The 1,281-nt window shown below is 27.6% G+C and overlaps 2 protein-coding genes across 2 annotated transcripts in view; one reads left to right on the forward strand and one right to left on the reverse strand.

Annotated features, from left to right (window-relative positions):
• EHI_051470 (kinesin motor domain containing protein) overlaps positions 1-522 on the forward strand; it is a gene marked incomplete at its 5' end in the record, with an annotated part of 1,334 nt that extends 812 nt beyond the window's left edge. The window contains one exon of the mRNA XM_001913527.1: positions 5-522. Within this exon, the coding sequence (XP_001913562.1) occupies positions 5-513 (509 nt within the window). The 3' untranslated portion in view covers positions 514-522. The remainder of the gene's footprint in view (positions 1-4) is intronic.
• Positions 523-638: 116 nt separating this feature from the next.
• EHI_051580 (uncharacterized protein) lies at positions 639-1,193 on the reverse strand (the record flags this gene model as incomplete). The annotated part of the gene is made up of 1 exon (XM_001913528.1): positions 639-1,193. The coding sequence occupies one exon, from the start codon at positions 1,191-1,193 to the stop codon at positions 639-641; it is 555 nt and encodes a 184-aa protein (XP_001913563.1).
• Between the last annotated feature and the right edge of the window lie 88 nt (positions 1,194-1,281).

The following is a 1,281-nucleotide window of genomic DNA, read 5'->3' on the forward strand; positions in this document are numbered from 1 at the left end:
CCAGAAGCAAATGTTATTGAAGTTTCTGAAGCAGAAGAAGTTGACCATCTTATTAATATAGCAACACGTAATAGAGCAGTTGCAGCAACTAAATGTAATGCACAATCTTCAAGATCACATTCAATATTTATGATGGATTTATGTGGAAGAAATATTGGATCAAATGAACAACGATTTGGAGGATTAACACTAGTAGATTTGGCTGGTAGTGAACGATTAGATGAAAGTGGAGCAAAAGGAGAACGATTAGAAGAAACAAAAAATATTAATAAAAGTTTAAGTGCACTAGGGGATGTTATTGTTGCTATTGCAAATAAAGATAGTCATATTCCATATAGAAATAGTAAATTAACAGAACTTCTTCAAAATTGTCTTGGAAGTGATTCAAAAACATTAATGTTTGTTAATATTTCATCTGATCAACAAGACACATTAGAAACAATATCTTCATTAAGGTTTGCAACTAAAGTAAATACCTGTGTAATTGGAACAGCTAAACGACATGTTCAATAATAAAAATATTTACTACATTAAATAATAATAAAGAATGATTGTTGTTAAAAAGAATTGATTTGATTTTCATAAATCTATTAAAATTTTCAAATTTTATAGAAAAAAAATAATTCAAAGAATGTTAATTACTGAGTTTCTGTTATATTTTCTTTTACTTCTTCATTAGACTCTTTCTTTTGTTTAATTTCTTCAACAATAATTTTCATTCCAGAATCATAAGCTCTTAAATGTTCTTTAGCAGATAATTGAGCATTCTTTTGAACAACACTTCTAAATCTTTTCATTAATTCATCAGCTCTTTGTTTCTTTTCTAATTCAATTTGTTCTTTCTTTCGTTCATCTTCTTCTTTCATTGTTTTTAAACATTCATTGAATTTACTTTCAACTTCTTTAGCCATTTCTGGTTTAATAATATTTGTTGGTTGTGGTCTCCATAATAATCCAGCAAAATTAGTTTTATATGTTTCAAATTGTAAATTTCCAAAACAGTCATATAACATAAATCCATTCTTTGCATGTGGAGAATAAAGATATGAACGTACTGCACCAAGGAATAATCCCATTGGATCCCAACAAATATAACTCATATTTTCAATTGGAACTTTTTTGTATAATTTCATTCTGTCTGTGTTGTAGAAATATAAGTATGGTTCTGATGTACTAATTCCACTCACTACCATAAATTGCCCATTTGGTGAATAAGAGAATGACTTAGCTTCAATATTAGGAAGTGAAGAAATTAATTTAGTTTCATTACTACTAATATCA

The sequence above is a fragment of the Entamoeba histolytica genome, genomic scaffold (genome assembly GCF_000208925.1).
Source record: "Entamoeba histolytica HM-1:IMSS scf_1104750517067 genomic scaffold, whole genome shotgun sequence".
Taxonomy (NCBI): Eukaryota; Evosea; order Mastigamoebida; family Endamoebidae; genus Entamoeba; species Entamoeba histolytica.